The 19,650-nt window shown below is 40.9% G+C and overlaps 1 protein-coding gene across 2 annotated transcripts in view; it reads right to left on the bottom strand.

Annotated features, from left to right (window-relative positions):
- ITPR1 (inositol 1,4,5-trisphosphate receptor type 1) overlaps positions 1 to 19,650 on the bottom strand; it is a 171,001-nt gene that overhangs the window by 97,017 nt on the left and 54,334 nt on the right. For both annotated transcript variants that reach the window (XM_062630383.1, XM_062630384.1), the window contains exons 12-27: positions 18,908 to 18,952; positions 15,815 to 15,969; positions 14,536 to 14,635; positions 13,909 to 14,069; positions 12,996 to 13,137; positions 12,481 to 12,639; positions 11,729 to 11,901; positions 11,352 to 11,471; positions 9,886 to 10,080; positions 8,035 to 8,286; positions 6,515 to 6,656; positions 5,379 to 5,532; positions 4,851 to 5,038; positions 3,212 to 3,350; positions 1,684 to 1,742; positions 44 to 205 (exon numbers count right to left, since the gene is read on the bottom strand). In XM_062630383.1, the coding sequence (XP_062486367.1) occupies positions 44 to 205; positions 1,684 to 1,742; positions 3,212 to 3,350; positions 4,851 to 5,038; positions 5,379 to 5,532; positions 6,515 to 6,656; positions 8,035 to 8,286; positions 9,886 to 10,080; positions 11,352 to 11,471; positions 11,729 to 11,901; positions 12,481 to 12,639; positions 12,996 to 13,137; positions 13,909 to 14,069; positions 14,536 to 14,635; positions 15,815 to 15,969; positions 18,908 to 18,952 (2,346 nt within the window). The remainder of the gene's footprint in view (positions 1 to 43; positions 206 to 1,683; positions 1,743 to 3,211; positions 3,351 to 4,850; positions 5,039 to 5,378; positions 5,533 to 6,514; positions 6,657 to 8,034; positions 8,287 to 9,885; positions 10,081 to 11,351; positions 11,472 to 11,728; positions 11,902 to 12,480; positions 12,640 to 12,995; positions 13,138 to 13,908; positions 14,070 to 14,535; positions 14,636 to 15,814; positions 15,970 to 18,907; positions 18,953 to 19,650) is intronic.

The following is a 19,650-nucleotide window of genomic DNA, read 5'->3' as shown; positions in this document are numbered from 1 at the left end:
ATACGTTCAGAGGAGGAATAATGCTTTGAGAACACACACATACCTGCTTAAAAGCTTGAAGGACTTCTTGTCTCTGACTAAAGTGCCGGAAGAGAAGCTGAAGGGCCCCGGACACCAGAGGAGGATAATCATGCATTGTTAAATGTAACAAAACTCTCAGAAATGTTCTGCCACCATGATCATCCAAATCCAGTGGTGTGTTCTCCTCACTGAAAACAGAGTGTACAAGTTAACTAGCACATTAAACTGAATGTCCCAACAGGCTCTTCAGTCCAACCAGTGGTGGCAGAAAACACTTTTTTTTCTTACTTTTAAGTAAGGGGGGAAATTTATCCAATCTTGTCTTAAGACACACGGGGTTTTTTGGTGTCCTGCTTAACAGGGAAGCTATTCCAGAATCTTGTGTTTCATTCAATTTACATTATCCAACTTAAACTTCTTTTGTGTCAAACTATGCCAAAATATTTGTCCCTGTGTCAGCCTTCACCTTATTGCTCAAATATTTCTTGCCTATTCCTGGTACTAAAGTTCCTCACTATTTAGGAAATAAGCCCCCACCTCAGTATATAGATTGCAATGCTAATCATGTCAAGCACATAAAATCCTCCTCTTCCCTCTTTCTTTGCTGAGCATTACAAACTCATAGGTTTTTATTTGTTTTTCCTGGATCTTATCTGTATTCTGCTTCCAACTGAGTCTGCACACTTACATTAAAAACTCTGGTTATTAATTCTCTAAGCGAATCTTTCTCCCCCTTCTACCGTCATTTCAGTAATCAATTATCTTAGGTTTACAGAATACAGCTGCAGCTCTGAGCAGCTTAAGGACAAGCTCAAGTATTTGAATTTTGTTGCTAACTTGCTGATCTGTGATTTAAGAAAGGCTATAAGCTGCTCCAGAAGGCAGGCAAGTATAGAAAGTACAGCTTGCTTTGTTCTGTCACACATATAACCTGAAACGAAGTTGTAGCAAGGTGAGGTCTGTTCTCCCAAGTAACAAGCTATAGGATAGGAGGAAATGGCCTCAAGCTGTGCCAGGGGAGGTTTATACTGGATATTAGGAAAAATGTCTTCACCAAAAGGGTTGCCAAGCATTAGAACAGGCTGCCCTGAGAAGTGGTGGAGTCACCAGCCCTAGAGGTATTCAAAGACAGAGATGTTGCACTTAAGGACATGGTTTAATGGTGGACTTGGGAGTGCCAGGTTAATGGCTGGACTTGATGTTCTTATTCAACCTAAATGATTCTATGATTCTGTGTGCAGTTTAATGCTGCATTATACAAAAAAGGATGGCTAAATATATATCTGTGTCAGTAGAAATCCAAATCCTTGCCTACACAAACTCTTCCACTGAAGATTTTACTGCAGCACTCAGTTTAGATGCAAGATGCACTAATCCTCCAACTTGACTTTCACCCACGCAAGTGAAGCCCTCCCATGAACATCTTTCTGGTGAAGGACACTTACGTCCCTTATCCGTGGCTTTTAATCCAAATGGACACTACTTTGAGCTGTATCAAAGGCATTTCAGGAAAATGAAGCCTAAGTTACTGTGGCAGCCGTTTCCAACCTTTTCCCAGTTACTACCTTACTTTCAACTGCAATTTCCACTTCTCAGGAGCCCCGAGACTTGCAGCCTGGCAACTCCTGAGCTACCCCAAGATTAGCGCTAGTGAAGAGATACTTTCCTTCCACCAAAGATCCCCTCGGCTTGTTCTTCAATATGTTCAAAGTCTAGAGCTCCTGAGAAAATAAACACGACAAATATGTCAGAGTTGCACCAAAGATGTTTGTGCAGCCTAAAAACATTTTAACAGGCAAGTGGTGATGTAAGTGTAAGCAAGGGGGGCATAATGAGCTGAAAGAATGCTGAGAAATTTCTGAAGCTGCCTGCTAAGGCAACATAAGACAATTAGTTAACCTGTTCCCAGCTCCCAAGTTAAAGTGTGCAGTAATTTCAGCAACCTCCAGGCTTATTCCTCTCCTGCCTATTTTTAGATCGCACCACCATCATTCCAGGACACTGATGGGACATGGTGACATTCAGAGGGGCCATCCACAAAAAATGCCAAACTTCAGCTTTGAGCAGTTCTAAAGTAATAAATTCAGCAATGACAGCGATACCCCTGTGGCTTCTATAGCCAAAAAATGTCCTTGCATTTTTCAGTATAAGATACATATTATCACATGGGCAATGACCAATATTCTGAAATTACAAAATGGAAGTTGTGAGACAGACTTGAGCTCTCTGTATTCCACAAGGATTTGCAAAGGGGAATTGAAAGAGAACACCGGGATTCTACATCCTTGCCAAAAATGTTTACCCCCTCTCTTTCAAAGTTCAGCTCACTCCAAGAGATCTTGCTCTCTCCGCCAGCCCTGTTTCCAAGGCCCTGGAACCCCGGGGGCTGCTGGACAGGCAGCCCAAAGAAAAAAGTAAACACATCCCTTTGAAGTGAGATCAAAAGAAACAGTCTCCTCCCTTTGAAGACTGCACATCTAAACCACATTTTCCTTATCTTTCTCCTTTGCATCTAGAGATACAGTCCCCAAATTGAAGAAGAAACACTGTTTGATGTCTAATAAGTTGCACTTTTAAAGCCCAGTTATACCTACATGGTACAGGTCCTAACTAGGGGATACTTTCTCCCCGGAAAGCCATATAGCAACTGACAACACCGCATTTACCCAGTCCAATAACTGCCCTGCTTTCAAATTAAGAACAACCCTGGACATGACAAGCTCTTCAATGGCTTACTTTCATACCCTTGTCTGGCAGCACTGAGACACAGGCACCTCCCAGTGTCTTGCTTTGTTAAAGAGAAATCTGGAAGGGGTGGGGGGGAGGTAAAGGCATCAGTCCATGGGGAAGGGATGGATGAAATCCAGTTACTTTGTGGACCTGTTTCTTCCACCCAGAAACATTAATAGAAAAGATTTGAGGTTGATCACATGATAACGTTTATTTCAGATTTCCTTTAAAGGCTCAGGCTCTTGGTCACACTACAAATGGAAACGAGTAGGAGAGCGTACAAATCAATCCTGAGTTTTGTTTGGGGTACTTCAAAATGATCCCTACTCACTCAGGGTACTCTGCTTCAGTGGGACCATTCACCTGACAAAGCAAGAACCTGATCAGTTACCCACATAGCACCTCTAAGATTAAAGAGTCTTCCCTAACCCACACAAACTCATCTTTCAAAATAACCAACCTGGTACATTAGCTGACATTTCTTGAGTACTGCTTCCAGTGGGCGATTCAGACATCTGGGCATTGCTTTCATCAAATTCATGTTTAAATATACAAAGCAGGCAGGAGATTCTGTAGTCCAATCTCACATTCAAAATAAACTGATGAAACAGAAGCAGTAAAAATGTTGAAGTAACTTGCCTGCTTCCAGGATGTGCACAATTTACAAGTAATGCAGTGCTACCAACATGCAAGATCAGTGTAGTAAAGATGTGGATTTAACTTGGCGAGGAGATAGCAAATGTTTTCTTAAAAATCCCCAGAATAAAGTACTATTTTTCCAGTTATTTCAATGAACAGATGATATACACGCAGGAATAAACACTTAGAGAGGATTTAGGCAGAGTTTTGGTCCCTTATTACTGCCCAATGGAGACATCTTCACCTGTCTCCCTGGGAAAGCAGCATTTCTACCTCTGTTCTGAGACCAGCAGGAATCTAGCAGGCAAGTGCTGCCCTCCTCCTTGCGCTGGCTCCCAGGGATGTGTGGCAGAGGAAGCTGAACACGAGCTGCCAAGAGCCAGGCTGCTGCCACAAGCACAGCAGAGCAGCAGCCACCAGCTCAGGTGGCATTAGCTAGTGCCAGTGAAAACTCCAGTGTAGCAAAGACCACCTTCTTGGTGGTCTCCCTCCCTCTTAAGGAAAGGAGTATAATGTATAAGAATACTTACAGTTCCCTCAGATTTAGGAGAAAATGCTTAATGCCAGTTTTAACAGACCATGGGAACAGGGGGAATACTGGCACACTAAAATATCCCACTGCACATGCCAGGCCATAAGAGAAGTTCTGGCTTTAACTAAAATTAGCAGTGGTGAAAGGAAGTGAATCGAGCCTCCCCTACGTGCTGCATCTGCTGCTGAGGGGAAGGGCATAACCCAGCTATGTGCGAAGCCTCCCACGGGGCCATGGGGAAGGAACACCATGGCTTTCCTGCTGCTTCGCATACTTTTCGCCCACAAGGCTTTTGCAGCATTCTGGCCTCCATGAACTTGCCCATAAAGTTACCAAACAGAAAAGGGACTCCTACACTGAGGGAAGGAAGATGGATTTCAGTGCAGTAATTTTGTGGCAACATCTAGATCAAGGAAGTGCTAGGAAAAGGGCCAGGAAAAAAGTAAAATCCCAAAAAAAGCCAAACCAACTTTTCCCTTTGGGACACAAAGACTTAGGAGCAAACAACTGAGGAAAGCCAGAGATGGAAGAGACAGAAAGGCCGGAATGCACATGGTTAAAAACCATTTCAGGCTGATGGCTGTATAAAGAGGAGTCTTCCCCTTCCTTGGGGGACTTAGCAAGGTGGTCCTGTAGACTCCCCTTACTGTAGACAGTAAGGTGGAAAATGAGTGCTCCACAAGATGGGCATTTACAAATCACTGTTAAATTTACAGATGTCTATTGCAAACTTATTCCTATTAAATTGTTTCAGTAATGGCATAATATTGTCACACAAGTCCTGCGCGCCTGAAAGTCACTCTTGTAATGCTTCACCAGTTTAAGAAGCACATATAAGACAGAAATGAGTTAAAAGGCAGCATGGCACTATATTAACACTTACATTAAAGATACCACAAGATGCTATGTTAATGTGCATTGCTAGTACCTGAAGTATTTCAATGATCTTCAGCTTTGTGTCCATTACCAGGATGTCCTCCTTCTCTGGTTCAGTCTGCTTGACATTACCCTCAGGAGCAGCAGCAAGCGGAGTCATGGGCAAGAACCCACCACCTCTGAGCACCACCTGGGTCATCAGCTCACCAACTCCATGGATTGATCTCATCACATTGCTCCCTTCAGAGAGGCAGGCAAACAGGTAAGGTTATGATGGTGTAATGGGGCTGCATTAACAGGGCAAGAACCCTTCACATCCTATGAAGGGAAATTGTCTCAACATTAAACAAGGCGAGGTGGACGCCTAAATCCCTGGAACAGATGGAAGTCAAGAGATACACTGCAGTACTTTCAGAACCTCCCTGCCCTCCCTCCCCCTCTTTCATTTAGGCATTAGTCAGCTTTACAACCGAGCCGTGGACAGAAATAAGCAAAAGATTCCAAACCCACACTGACATTTTGAGATGAACTAGACACTACCAAAGAACGATCTGTTCTGCCAATCGTTTTTCAGCCTTACCTTTACTTTCCTCGCCTTTTGCCATCTTGGTAATAGGGAAGATGGTAGTGATGTGAACACAGTCTAATATAGCAAGGAGGATTTTGGTTAGTCTGAGGAGGTCACAGAAGTTGTAGAAACCAAAATATATCAGATTTCTGGCTAAGTTAACAACCTACCAAAATAATAATAAAAAGCCTGATTAATACTAAGTATTTTGCTATCACAATCAAGTTGTCTTAACACAGTGAAAAGACCAAGAACCTGGCTATGAGCCTTATTCCTATAGTACCTTGCAATTCCCTGAGACTGTACAGGTCTGTATTTTATCAGAAAATTTTCTACTTGCCTACAAATGCTGCAATGACTGAAGTAAAAGTCTGTATCTACAATTGATGTTCTATAGGTAAAATCATACTGCATTTGTCTCATTGCAGAAGAGACAGGTCAAGAGTAGAGCAAATGTACAGATGTTTTTCATGGTTTTCTCTTACAAAAAGCCCCAGAATCATACATCTAAAGCTTATTGCTGCCACATTATAAAGTTTCCCCCAAAGTCCTTCACATGCACTGCTTCAAGATCCACAAGCAGTAATTTCACTTATACTGCAAATATTTAATGTAGCCCCATTATCTGAAATATATTCCCTCAATTACATCGGGTTTGCTCTTTTTAAAAAAATATCACATCTTTTCTTAAATTAATAGCTATTTAGGGAATGCTATTGCATATATTTGCTACATTTTATTTTATTTGCAGACAATATTAATGGGTCAGTAAGTTACAGTTCTCTTCCTGAGAAATGCTTTAAGCTCTAGAGACTGTGCATGCAGAAAGTGTTTAGTTTCTGAGACTATTTATTTCAGTAAAGCTTGACTTTGCAATAACACCAAGAGCACACAAAGTAAACAAAGCTGCTGCAAATCTCAGACATAAGCTCACATTCATTACTGTACTTCAAGAACTATCATTGCAAACTCACAAACTTCAGCAGGGTTTGCTTGCATGCGGAGAAAAGGCTACAGTGGAAAGGAGGAGCCTGCTCAGGCTCAGCACTCACTAATTACTTGTCAATCTACTTGGTCTTGTAAAAAAACACCAACATTCCATGAAAAATAATAATAAAAAAAGGATAAAATCAGAACTGGATAGCTACCTCAAAAGTGAGCTTATTTTTCTCTTTATCAGAGAAAGGGAACCTCTGACACACCACATCTCTTAAATATTCCTCTACAAATTCCATTGTTTGTGCAAATCTCTCCTTAATTTCATCTTTGGAAGTTCCACTGCTATCATAGCTGAAGAGGAAAACAAAACAAAACAAAAAACAAAACACAAAACTTAGCATGCAAATACACAGGGCTCTTTTCCCCCGACACCATTTTGCATTGGTTTGTCAAAACCAAGAGTTAAAGGCTGTTAAATAATTTAGCCGAACAAGGGAGTCAGGAAGCCGACACCATAATTTCCTGGCTTTGGCTGCTTTATCCCATATGCTCATTTTGCACTATTTAAAAATGCCTGAGGAAAACAAAAAGAATTTTGTCCCAATAACTGAAAAAAGAAACCCTCATTATTTTGGTGGAAACAATGACAAGCTATGTACAACGTTAATGAGAACGGATGTGGCCAAGAGATGCTGACTGTGGATGCTATTTTTCTTCCAAGTAAGAACCAATATATATGCAAAGTAGAAATTAACTTTTCTTCATACAAATTCTAGGTGTGTTTCTCAGCACATGCAGAGAGTATCTGAAAAAGAATCTCCATCACTTTTCACTGACTACTTCTGTTTTCCCGTTTGATCACGTATCACTGAGTAGCCTCTGCCAGAGCTGAAGCTGTTTGTTTTTCTATTCTGGCATTTAAAGTTGAACATGGTCTACTGCATCTCTCTCAGCAAACTAGGCTAGCAAGGAGAGAAGGGAGGGAAAACCAAGAAACCACTAAACACCATTATTAATACTGACAAGACTCAGATTCCTAACACTCAACATGAGTTTTAAATGTACTTTTCTCCAACTGAAAAACTGAGTTCTGAACAGTTGAAGTAGTATAGATTTTAAATTATCTGTGCTACAAAGAGTTAATACAGCCCTATGGTCAAGGAATCACATCTCCAGGCTAGCTGTGGTTTTGCATAGGCTTTTCACTACTGTATCAGAGTATTTTCCATAGGAAGTTAGGGAATGTGACTGTCTCCAGCTCATTACTTGTTTCAGCATCTTCCCCCTTGGTTTTGCTTTTGATTGTGCAAACTACCATACAGACTATCTGCCTTGAAGAGTCTATACTCCAATTGTATAAGGCAGGAAGAAAAACGACACAGTCCTCTCTTGCTTTCATACCCCAAGGCCACCTGCCACATCACTCAAATCTGAGCCAGAGCATCACTGTGATCACTGTGCATTTTGAAGACAAACCTCTCCTATTTCATAGCTTACACCACGGACATACAGGAAGGTTATGTTGTTCTAAGGAAAGTTCTCTCGAGCATACATAAGGCAAATGAAACCATGGGGTTTGAATACATTGTGTGCTTTTTTATTATTTTTCTGAATTTTTAATCAGGAACAGCATAAATAATGCACAAGTTGAGAGCTGATCTGGTTTTGTTTTTAAAGCCATCACAAGTGATGTAATTTCCTTTCCGACACCATTCCAGCATGTACTTACTCATCAATAGCAATTTCAGAAGGTATTTCAGACCAGAGACGAGCATACTTCACTGGTGTTACTTGTTCCTGGGGGTCACGATCAACATGCATATGAAGCATCAGCCGGCAGAAAGATGCTCTTAGATCATATGGCAAGTTTTCATCAGACATGCATCGGAGAATGAGGTCTACATCCAGCTGGCCAGATATTTCATTTATGGCTAAGTACTGTCGATCAAGGCACATTCTAGCAAAGAGGTTTAGTTGGTATCTTCAGGAGAAAAGAAATACATAAACAGCTTACACTTTAATTTCCAGAATATCCACTGGGTGTAGTACTGATATATTCTTATGTATTAACAAATCAATCTTACATTTTCCACTAATATGGGTAATACTTATTATGGAAAGAATAAAGTCCTTATCAAACACTACTAAAAGGTAACAGTGGATAAATAGAATAAAAGGAGTAATCGTATTTTCCCAGGAGTTACATAGAATTAAGTAATGCTGTTTAGGAAAGCTACAAAAGAATCCAAAGAACACTTAGAGCAACTCAGCCTAAACACTGTATAAGACCAAATGTCTTTTACTGATGCTAGAGCCACAGTTATTCACTGAGGTAAAACCTTAGATGGACTACAGAATCATTAAAAATTAGGTACCTGATGAAACAACTATTGAGCTCTGCTCCCTTTAGGGAAAGAATTAGGAGAGGAAAAACTAAACAATTCCTAAGATTTTCAGTCCATGACCTAAAAGCAAGCAACTGGCATTTAAAGTCATGCACATTCAACAGACTGATTAATTAACCCCCAGACAAAAAGCACATGTCCAACATTCAAAGGCTTGTGTCGAATAACGTCAGCTGTGAGGTTTCCTAAAGAAATTAACATTTAATTGAGAGCAGACTCCTTTTCACACTCAGCACTCCTCATGGGAATTTGACCAAACTGTGTTCTAACCCTTTGTCTTAAGTCTGTCCACAAGTATATAATGCAGACTAAAAGTAATTAACACTATCAATTCTATATAAAAGCAAGTGGTCTCCCTTTGACTTCAGCCTTCCAACAGGCTCAGAAACACATATTGGCAGAACCAGTTCAATGAAAGAGATAATGCAAAATCCAATCCACTCGTACTTTCTGCATCACCACAATCGAGTCCGTCAAGCTACTCGCAGAAGTTTATAACCCAGACACAGGAATTTGGTCTGGGCTGAAACCTGATCTTACACCACGCCAAGAACTTTGTGTCTTCTCAAGTCATCTGGAAACATCGCTTCATGTTAGAAACTGCTAAAAGCACATCTTAAGCTGTACAAGTGAGCACCGCACATAAATCAAACCGAACTTGTGGCATTTTCATAACTTCACTGTCCTGCTGAGAACTACAGGGCCACTACAGGCTTTGAGCTTACAGAGAAATGTAGAAGGCAGAATGAACAGCAGTGACTCCTTTAAAATCAAAAGCAAAGTCATAGGCATGCTCAAATCCTATTGTTCCCTCAAGCGGTTGTTCACCCCAACTACCATCTGAATATAGGTAACCTAAGTAGTTAACATGCAGGCTCTCTCAAAACACCTACTTATCAGGAAACCAAGCAGAAGTACAGGCATTAAGTGCTGTGCAAATTCAATGCACTCTAAGCCTCAACTATTTTTTATTAACAGTTTAAAACTTGCCATGCTGATAACTGGGCTTAGTGCTTTTAGCTCTCACTTCAGAGAGACTTCACGCTCATTCTCTTAACAGTGATTTTAACCATGAAACCAGTATCCTTTCTCCCAAGACAACTACAGCCTATATACCAAAGAACTCCCCATACAGCCTTGATGAACTTTGCTAGCCAACTGCATGTGCTGTTAACCTGTAGTAGCTGAGTACGTCCCGATCTTCCTTCTGCCCTTCTTTAGCATCCTGAGCCAACTCTCGGATACTCTTACTGCGGATTTCCTTGTTACTGTCTCTCCAGAACAACCACACTTCTTCCTCATCTTCTCCAACTTCCAAGGCATTTTCTCCACTTGACACTTCTTCAAACTCAAATCGAGAGAGGACCAGCCTGCCAGAAGGAAGTTAGGTTAGATTACAAACTGCCAAGAACCATGCAGATCTTTGAGAACATTCAAGACACTTGCTAAAATGTACTGGTGGCATAGAAGTAACTAATTTTATCTTACCTGCATATAGAAAAACATTTTATTCCTCAACTCTGCAAAGTAAAAGCAGAGTTATCTTATTCTTTCAGTGGTGGCAGTTAACTACATAAAATCTTTGGGTTTTATTAAATAAAAGCATTAGGTTAACATGAATTTAGAGTATAAGCTTTTAAGGCTTATTCAGCCTTAAAAAGACCAACATCTCAGCCCCATGGAAGTGATTAAGATAAAGGGAAGATAAAGACACATCTGACTTTAGAAAACATCTTTACAGGAGAACCGGTTCAAAGAGCATACAACAAAGTAGGAAAGGATTTGGTAAACAAAAATATCTAAGAATCTGTTAGTTCTGTAGCCCTTAAATGACACTTCCTTTTTATTTATGTGGCAAAATAACTAGAAACACATCAGCTACTGAAACTAAAAAGGCTTTTGGGGCTTTTAATTCTTCAGAAAAAAAAGGAGATCATAGATCTGAAAAAAGGAAAATTAAATACATAAGGATAAGAACAAATAATTAATGTAGCAACTTCAAGTACTGGTGAAATAAATACAGCCTTTATGATTTCATTAAGAGAATTAAATATGCAAGAATATTCTCATCCATTTGTTTTAAATACTACCTGACAGAGACCTGCTTCCCTCTTGGAGTATTTTGATAATGATTATCTATGCCCTATTCCACATATTGAATAAATCCATCTTTTTGGAAGATGACTGGGATTTGGTGCCTGATATTGCTTCAGCAATGACAGAGCAATGCTAAGAGTTGGAGACCAAAATCCTAACCGCAAAGGGTGAAACAGGTGAGCAGAGATGCATCAGCTTCTACTTTGCTGCAGGGTGAGCTCAGTGGGCATGCACCCAGGAAATGCATGCTTCAGACAGCTTACGGACAAAGGCCTGAAGCCCAGAGGAGGATCAGGTCCCCAGAGTCCTGCACACCTTCCTACAGAGTGTCTACTTTGACCAAGTGTGAGGTACCCAAAAAAGTTCGGACTGCAGGAGTGAACACACATGGCAGACATCTGCTGCTATCAATGCCCATTTCTTCTGAAGAGGTCCCTACACATACTTAACTGCTTTCTCTAGACCTGCCAGCAGTGCTCTCAGCTTTGAAACACCTTCTTTCTGTTTCACACCAGGAAAACCACCTTTAAAGGCATTAACTTACTTAGTTTCAATGAGAATGTCTGCGTTTGTTGGATTCAACACAGCTTTACAAATCAACTCCTGTGTCACTGGAATAGACTTGTTCATGGAAACGCACAGATCTGAGAGGTAATCCAAAAACCTGTTGGAAAACGTGAGCCAAAAGGGTATCAATCATTGTTAAGATCTAGACTGAAGCAATCTACATTTCAGAAAGAAAACATTCAGAACTCCATTTTAACTTTGCAGAGCGAGACTGTTGCCCGAGGGGGAAGTTATGGTGAGTGCCAAAATAGAAGTGAACTAGCTGTGCTTCCTTGCTAGCAAGTTGGCAGGTACAGATTTTTGTCAGAAGGTTGAGGAAAAGGGTAATCATATACTTAGAAATACAGATCTCACCTGGGCTCCCTATTTTTCCTCACAAGACTAACAAAAGTGTCAATCTCAGCAGCTGTGATATGCTTTTCCAAGAGCTTGCGATTGTTATGAAGCAGTGCTGTAATAGTGTCCTCAGCCAAGACATCATAGCCAATTTGTTTCTGCATGAAGCCAAACTGCTTTGCAATGTATTCCTTCAAAACAGAGAGGGAAGAAGGAAGGTGGTATAATTAATTCTTAGAATTTAAGAAAACAATCAACAACAGAAAACAGCAGTTTGTCAATATCAACACCTCAAGCAGTGAACTGGATTAGATTCAAGTTGCTGTTTTCCAAGAAAGCAAGTGTTGACAGATAACCTTAACCTCCCTCCCTCCCGGGCTAGACCCCACCAAGGCATTCATCCTTATCTGATATGAGATTACTTTTAATAAATGGCAGTGGAAAACAATCAGCCTTAATTCATAGGCCAGCTTTCAACGGAGCTTGTAGTATGCAAGAGTAAAGAAAGTCTTATAATTCACCTGGATTTGCCAGTTAGTAATTCTGTTGTTTTCCTAAATTCCCCTTAGAACTGGTACTAATTACATTGCAGATAGTGTCTGACAGATGAAAAATGCCAGACAGTAAAACTCAGCAACCCAAAAATCTCTTGCTGACTCTACAATCACAGCACAGCCTAGCAGGGTTTAATTAATGGGATGCAGCCTTTATTTTTCTTGGAGCACAGGAACAGTGTTAGTGCCACTGAGAAGTACAGACATATTTCAAACCTGATTCTTTCTGTAATCCTGCTGAGAGTGTCTCAGCACTCTGTAGCAAAGCCGGCATATGTGTCTGAAAGGAGCATGACGCTGGTCTCCCAGCTCCTCCAACCGCAACATCGGGCCATCGCCACTGTCCGTAAATGGTGCTTGCAACAACTTGAAAATCTATAGATTTATTAAAAAGCAAAGATAATCTCATGAGACACTGCCTTCATCTCATGAAAATTAGGGTAAAACCACTGTGTCAGTGTCTTTAAATGGCTAAAAAGCACATCAGAAATACACTATAGTTACCCAGTTTCTTGGCCTAGAGTAGCCTGGACAGAAGACGGTGTTAATCACCTTTACTCATCATCATATTCTGTAGCTGTTAATTCTAGTAATGGGATGCTTACATTCTGCCACAAGCTAGAAACTCAGTGGATCTTTTGGTTCCAATAATTTGGCCAGGCTCGCTACTATTAGGTTCTCTTTTCTGACAGCCCTCTTGTAGGCAGTGTTTAGAGAAAAATGCAGCCTACCTGCTTCAGAATATTCTGTTCCCTCATCAGCTTTTGCCGTTCTCTATTGGGTTTAGAAAATACCACTTCAAGGACATCTTGTCCAGAATTAGTTCCACCAGTAACAAAGTAGACCAAATCCTCCAATAATTTGGTAACAGACCTACAGGAAATCCAGAAGTTGTTAATACAAGACTCCAAACTCTTTCTGTTAAAAGAATGCCAGTGTACGTTTATATAGATTTCAAAACACTAAGTGAGAAAAAGAACATCAATTGGAGACCGACTCAGAGACTGGATAAAGCACATAGGTTTGTACTGAACTTAAAGTTGGGAACTAATGCTCCCTATTGCTATATCCCCTTACTGTACAGCTAAACCACAGCAGCACTAAGACAATCATATCACTTTAGAGCAACTACACACTCACCAAGTTCTATTTGGCAGTTCTGTAAATTGGCATGAAAAAAAAGTAATCAGGTGATAATATCTCCCAAGGCCAAATACAAGACATAGGCTACAGAAGCACACAGGCCTTGGTTTTACACAGCCCACCATGCTCTTTTTGCGTGGCCACATACTTCTCACAGACTGCCAGAGGATTTACAAGAAGTCATATGTTCAGTCTTCACAAGGTGGATTATAAATTCCCACACTCTATTTGTAAAGCCCATCAGGAAAGGTATGCTGTGGATTATTCCTCCAAGTCCACAACAACAGTTCTCATGCTCTCATCTCATAGCAACAGGGTGGGCTTCACAGAATAGGCTTGAGAACCTCCACTATGGAGACGTCAACAATAAAGCCATCAGCTTTTTTTGGTTTTAAAATCTCACCAAGGAACCAAATCCCTCTCCTAAGATAGCATACATAGACAAAATTTTCAGAGAGACAGTTACTGAGTAAAGAAAACAACAAGATCTTGTTTCCTTACCTTCTTTCATTCTGGGTTATTGTTCCCTTTTCCAACTTGCCAGCAATGGAACCTAAAACCTTACTTGCATCATTTGCAAAATCCAAGTCCCGAACCTCTGCAGGGGAAACTGGTACTATAGCAAAAGCTTCTTTGTCCTCTTTCACTGGAGAAGTACCAATCTGAAACCCAGAGAAGTTTTACCATTAAATCACACGGCAGAAAACAAAGCACTGATTCATATACTCACAGATAATAAAACTGAAGAAAAGCTACACTCCACTTTGGCAATATAAGACCACTGATCAAATCAAACTTTGAGAGAACAGTATCACTCTGTGCAAGCTCAAAGGTGCTCCTAAATCCAGAGAAACATCAGGTGAGATTGCAATATGTTGCTGTAAACAGTGGAAAAAAACCTCCTTGTGATGACTGTATTACAGCAGAAATTAAACAGCATAACTAGTAAACTACCATGAAAACCTAGCCTGTAAGATAAAATATTCTGGGTAGGCACTATGTATTACTGTTATGCTGCTTGCTGTTTGACAAACCCCGCAGTCTCAAGGGACTCGAACTTATGCAAACAGCACTTCAATGAAACTAGAGAAATCAATGGATGCACTTACATAAAGTAACAGAACTTACTTTAAGCATCACAGGTTTCTCCTCCTCTTTATCAATAGGGATATTGGTACTATGAACCCAGGTGTTGGTGCAAAGGTGTCTAAGTCTGACGTAAGAGTTCCTGAAAAAAAGTCAAAAGTTTCAAAGCACGAGTCAGTTTCCCAAATGGGAAATCTTCACATTGTTCAAATTGAAAGATGTTGCCAGGAACAAGTGGGAAAAAGAGTGTCATCTTTATCCATCCTGCATACTATAACAAGAATAAGACTCTTCTTCCCTTAGTTCATTCTATAAATTTAATTTAGGAAGTAGTCTTATATAATGAAATAGATTCTGCTGTAAAACAGAACTACTTCTGTATTTTGTTGTGTAACACCTGCTGCACAGTAACAAGTTAAGCCTATTCAAGCCCTCACATTACAGTATCCAAGCCATGAGCTTCCTCCCTTACCTTATTTTCCAGCCCATAACTCACTGATAGCTATTTTGTATTTCCTAGTGTGAGAATTTTTGAGTGTTTGTATAGCTACTCAATGTTATACAAGCATCATAGGTCCATTAAGAGACCAGATCATGAGCTTTAGTAGGCAAGAATTTTCTCTAGTCCCACAAGGACAGCAGTCTCAGACTCTTCTCTCAGGCATTTCTGGCAATGACACTGATTTGCATGTACCAGCTCTTTAATAAAAGATGTCAAGCCAGAGCCAGATGAGCACCTTAGTCCAGAACAAAAACCAGTCTCTCAGCAGCAGTACAACCTCCTCTCTCCACACAATCATGGCACCCTGAAGGACAGAGAAGGCAGACAGAACCATTGCTTTTGGTGGCCATGATAGCTTCTGCTAAGTTAAGAGTATCTGGTGATTTAGACAGTTGCTTAGATGGAACAAGTGTGCCATGTTTTCTCAGTGGGAACAGACAGCCTGCAGACTGAGCATCTTTACAACGTACAGCACCTTTTAAGTAGCAAGGACATGTAAACAACAGAAAATGAAGTGCTAAATACCTGATGTTACCTCTCGGCTAACATAACACAGACAGGCCATGAGAGCAGCTTGACAGGGTACTCAAGGCCCTTAGTCCAAGTTTATCCACTGCAAAGGAAGTCAATCTCAATTTTGCCATCTGTAAAATGATGTTCTGTTACTTATAACTCCATTGTAAGGTACTGAAGTGAGGCTTCAGGCAGTCAAGTATTTCTTTATTAATTTGAGAAAGAACCTTATTTCTAAAGGATTAAAGAAAAATAGTGGGAGACAGAAATGAAACCTCCAAAACAGAGTTGTATGCTTAGCTGTACCTGGGGACAAGGCTGTCTCCTCCTCGCAAGGTGGTAGGATCCAACTCAAATATGGAGGAGATATCATTTCCTTCAGGCACAGACACCAGAGAATATGCCATCTTCTCCTGAGCACTGTGCAAGCCTCTTCTGGAGGCATCCTGCTCAGGGTCCAGCTGTGGAAGAAGTCCCATCACAGAGTCAGGCCAAGCCCTCCAAACCCAACTACCTAGTGTTAAGTAGAGGTGTCCAGTAATTGCAGACATGACTGAATCACTCCAAAGTACCAGTTAAGACAGCCAAGCTTTAGGACACCAGTAGAACTGACAAGTAGCTGCTCTTGCCAACCATTTCTTTGCTTTCTCTTTTGTTAATAACTTCTGAGTATTTCTGGATCACAAAGACAATAAATCCTAAACCACAGAGGTTATGTCTTGCAGACAGTGCCAGAAGAGACTCAGAATGCCCCATTCATCCCACAGCACACTGTTTCAGATGACCCACATCTGCCAAGATCCCCACCCTGACACTACTAGCTCTGGAGATGTACTGGACATATTGCAATTATCACTCTTAAAGTAATTAAGAGAGCTGCAAATATAAAACCCAGCAGCACTATGTACTAAAAATCTTGCTGGGAAATAATCAACTTCAGCAGCAAAAATGGGACATCTATCACAGACAAAGAAAACAGAAAGCTAATCAACAAGTTAGATGTCTTGCTGTTCACACTACAACTCATGAGGCACTCAAACACAATAACATGCTACAAAGGCCATGGCATCAGAAGTATCTTTATTCCCAAAGCGGCAGCAAATTACCAGCCTCTCTTAGTAAAATAAAGATACTAACATCACCTGAATAAAACTCTGAATTTTCAGCTGAAAGGAAAAAGGGGTAGAAAAAATGAAGATAAATGGGAAAAGGAACAGCAACTTCCTCTAAAACCCTTCCTAGGGAACTACCAGTTATCACTAGTCAATAAAAAACTTGCTAACTGTCTGACACAACACAGGAGCCAGCTGTCCACATATAAACATCTGAATCCTAGGTGTAATTTTCAGAGTGATCAAGCAATTCATCAGCTTCTCTGTGATCATGGCACTGGTGGAAGGTTCAACACTCAATTCCAAGCCCTGGTGTAAAGCACTGCAATCCTTAAACATACGGAAAAGGTATCTAACATGACTTGTGCCTCAGGATACTCTGTAGTTAGCACATTTGCAGTCAATGAACTTGGCTGCAAAGTAGTGACATTTAAAGTCTGATTTTGCACATGGGAACAGGCAGCTAGCTGTATGGAACAGAAATACACATTGGGAGCGTGCCTTCAGGAAAAGAAGTAACTATACACCCAACAGAGTCCATCTGGAGGCTTTACACCAGGAGAAATTCGCACACTTGGAATAAATTCTCCCCATTTCAGCTGTCTCCATCCCCACAGTAAGGCAGCTGCTCTATATTCACAATTTGTATTTCAGGAGACAACTGGTCAACTATTGCAAGTGTGGCAAAGCTGAAATGAGTTGTAAATCAGAAAGCTAGAAACAGGGCAACTTAAGGAGAACTAAAACTACAACCTGAAAGCTGACAACAGCGGTCCCCTTGAACTTTGAAAGGTACTGGCTGGATCTTACCCACACCTATTTAAACCCTATTCTTGTATGGTTCACTAAGGTAATAAGGAGAAAACAACAAACCACAGAGCTGTGCAAAGAAACCTGCTGCCTTGCAGACAGCTCACATTTGGATCAAGTTGGAGTTCGGATAAAGTTGGATAAAGCAGCCTACACCATCCTGTCACCAGTGAATGTTAAACGATGCAGTAATTTCACGTCAGACATGAATTATGTGCTCCTGTTCCTATCCTCTATGGTCTATTTTTGCCACCTAGTGGTAAAAGAGACAGAGCAGGGAAAATTCAGAGCAACTCAGGAGCCAGTGTGTTATCATTATTACTGCACTTATCAGGAGACATTAGCATATCACCCGGAGGATGGATGGCTACATGGAAGACCTCAACACTGATTAACTTTCAAAAAGTTAAGCCAACAGAATAGTTCAATGTTGGATTTTCCCCACAGACAATAGCTTGGGACAGGGGAGCATTCAATTTTTCTGTATGCTTACTCAAGTCAAGCTCTCAGATCAGTGTTTGTTGCAAAATACCACCAAGAACTAATGGCATTAACAGCTCAATATCTGGGGGCAAGGATAAGTGTCTTAATGGCCAGGCTATAATGACAGATCCTTTTAGGAGAAATCCACACTGCAGGATTTCAAAGCGTCACAGTGCATTCATCTTTCAAAAATCAGGAGTAGTTCTTTTTCATATCCAAATGAAGCAAATCTTCCATAATACAGGATAAAACACCAAGAAAGTTGCGTAGGCTTTCAGTCAAATCCAACTAAAAGAACAGAATCTACAATGGAAAGTGCTGTCCCACCTTTATCTTTTTTCAACTACTGAAACAATGCCGTTTCCCTTTGACACCAAAGAGAAGCTTCTATTAACAAAAAGCATCAGCACACTCACTCTTTGACACAACACTTATTGAAAACAAGACTTGCTTTCACAGGAAAATCAGAAGAATGGCACTTAAATCATCCTGACCCTGCCATTCCTGCTCTCTAGACCCTTTATCTTGTCTTTCCTGTGACAAGCTAAAACCAGAGGGGGAATTAATTTCTTAAACATGGAGGTCAGACAACTGACTGGCACAGCACTATGTGAACATCCCATTACGGACACCTGCCATCTGGTGTCACCTAGAGCAGCTTGCTTTTCAGACCTATTCAAGAGAGTGCTTCAAGGAAACAGTTTTAAGAAACAGGAAGACAGAAAAAGAGATGCTACAAAGGGGGGAGGTGAGGGGGTCCAGGTAACATATAAATTCAGTTCCAAGTGCTTTGCTCTTCACTAAAGCCTAACCCAGTTTTCAATATCCACTCCTTTGGACAGGCCTTAAAAGCCTTCAAGATCATTCTCATTCTTTCACAGTTTCTTCACTAGAAACAAAGCCTGGGCCATCTATGCACTGGCCAGGTAAATACCCGGGCCTGTGTCAAGCCCTCCTCTATCAGGGGCAAGATCATACTCTTGCCTATACTTACTGAGGATTGACACTCCAGGTCATCTTCCTCATAGTCAGGGTTTACCTGATGGAACAGAATCACAGGCATGTCAAAACTCTGACAGAGTGGGAAGCGGGAAACAACCTCAGCGCGCTCTAAACTTACTGTGTAAGAAATGCACTCTACCGCTACAGCACTACAGGCATGCAGAAAATACACTGTGCAAACCAATTCATCCCTTACCAGGCAGCTGTCTGCCCATAAAGTAAGCAGTTAAGTAATCTGCAAACATGCAGAGAGAATTATCTTGTCCAGGGTAACCACTAAAGGAGCAAAATGGGTAGAGAGTTGCCAAGTTTCAGGGCGGTTTTAAAATTCCCAAGTGAACATTCCAATTAGGAATTTCTTGGTAGAAATCTTTTTGAACAAACTGTTCTAACCACGGATCAGGTGAGCAATCTCCTATGGTATATTTTTGTATGACGCACGACCATGATTTTGGTTTGGCCAATTAGCAAATTCAGGATTTACTGGAAAAGCTCTGTACTGGGTCCCTCTCTACTGAAAAGGCTTTGTCAGTGAGCATGTGACTAAACGCCGTTTTTCCAATCTGCTTATAATACAAGTTGGATATTTAATCTGGACTTTTCCCACTCAAGCTCTCAGGTCAACAGCATGGACTGAGACAGCCCTTCTGCCCTGCTACACATTCTTTCATCCAGGACAGCTTTTACTTACAGAGGTTTATGTATTGGCATGTTGGTTTATCCATGCTTTGAAGT

Source organism: Pezoporus occidentalis, unplaced genomic scaffold (assembly GCF_034315485.1).
Source record: "Pezoporus occidentalis ecotype Australia unplaced genomic scaffold, CSIRO_AGI_Poc_V1 ctg35, whole genome shotgun sequence".
NCBI classification, from domain to species: Eukaryota; Metazoa; Chordata; class Aves; order Psittaciformes; family Psittacidae; genus Pezoporus; species Pezoporus occidentalis.
This window is presented reverse-complemented; position numbering and strand designations above follow the sequence as displayed.